Consider the following 920-nt stretch of genomic DNA (forward strand, 5'->3'; position numbering starts at 1 on the left):
AATAGACCCCCGAAAAAAGAAACAGTACTCATCTCGTCGTCGTCGTCGTCGGCGACCAGAATAACTCTTGAAACTTTCCGATCCCATTTTTTTCTCTCTCTATATTCCCTTCGCCACTCTAACATCCTTCACGATCACTTTCTCATCTTCAATTAATTCCGTTCGTGCATTCCGTAAATTATTAAGGTTCTTCAGGGTAACCAATTAAAGAAAACAAAAATGTCGCTGAATATGAAAACCCTAACCCAAGCGCTGGCGAAGACCGCGGCGGTCATAGAGAAAACGGTTCAGACGACGGTGCAGGAAGTCACTGGGCCCAAGGCCCTCCAGGACTATGAGCTTCTTGATCAGATCGGCTCCGCCGGGCCGGGCCTGGCATGGAGGCTATACTCTGGCCGGTCCAGGGACCCATCGCGGCAGCACCAGTACCCGGTCGTGTGCGTGTGGGTGCTCGACAAGCGGGCCCTCTCAGAGGCCCGAATGCGGGCCGGGCTTACCAAAGCAGCCGAGGATTCGTTCCTGGATTTGATCCGCAAAGACGCTGCGAAGCTCGTGCGGCTGCGGCACCCTGGCGTGGTCCACGTGGTCCAGGCACTTGATGAGAGCAAGAACGCCATGGCAATGGTCACCGAGCCTTTGTTTGCTTCGGTTGCTAATACGCTGGGAAATTTGGAAAATGTTCCCAATGTTCCTAAGGAGCTCCGGGGAATGGTAATTGAAATTGAATTGAACTGAATTGAATTGAATTGAATTTCATCGAATTTTCTCATTGTGTTATGTGATCTAGGCATCTAGCTTGATTTAGTGCATAACGAAATATGAAATATTTATTTTAGGAATTAATCAAGCTGAATTAAGGTTAAACTATGTTAATGTACCAACTTGGTTGCTTGAAATGGTTTATGCCCCTTGCCCCTTAA

The 920-nt window shown here is 48.3% G+C and overlaps 1 protein-coding gene across 2 annotated transcripts in view; it reads left to right on the top strand.

The window, feature by feature from the left end:
• The window catches only part of LOC107622654 (SCY1-like protein 2), an 11116-nt gene that overhangs the window by 1376 nt on the left and 8820 nt on the right, over positions 1-920 (top strand). Inside the window, exon 1 of one of the 2 annotated variants that reach the window (XM_016324633.2) lies at positions 7-711. The exons of the other annotated variant lie outside the window; for it this stretch is intronic. Coding sequence (XP_016180119.1) covers positions 220-711 — 492 coding nt within the window. The 5' untranslated portion in view covers positions 7-219. Of the gene's footprint in view, positions 1-6; positions 712-920 lie in introns of those variants that run through there. 2 annotated transcript variants of the gene reach the window in all.

Source organism: Arachis ipaensis, chromosome B10 (assembly GCF_000816755.2).
Source record: "Arachis ipaensis cultivar K30076 chromosome B10, Araip1.1, whole genome shotgun sequence".
Lineage (NCBI taxonomy): Eukaryota > Viridiplantae > Streptophyta > Magnoliopsida > Fabales > Fabaceae > Arachis > Arachis ipaensis.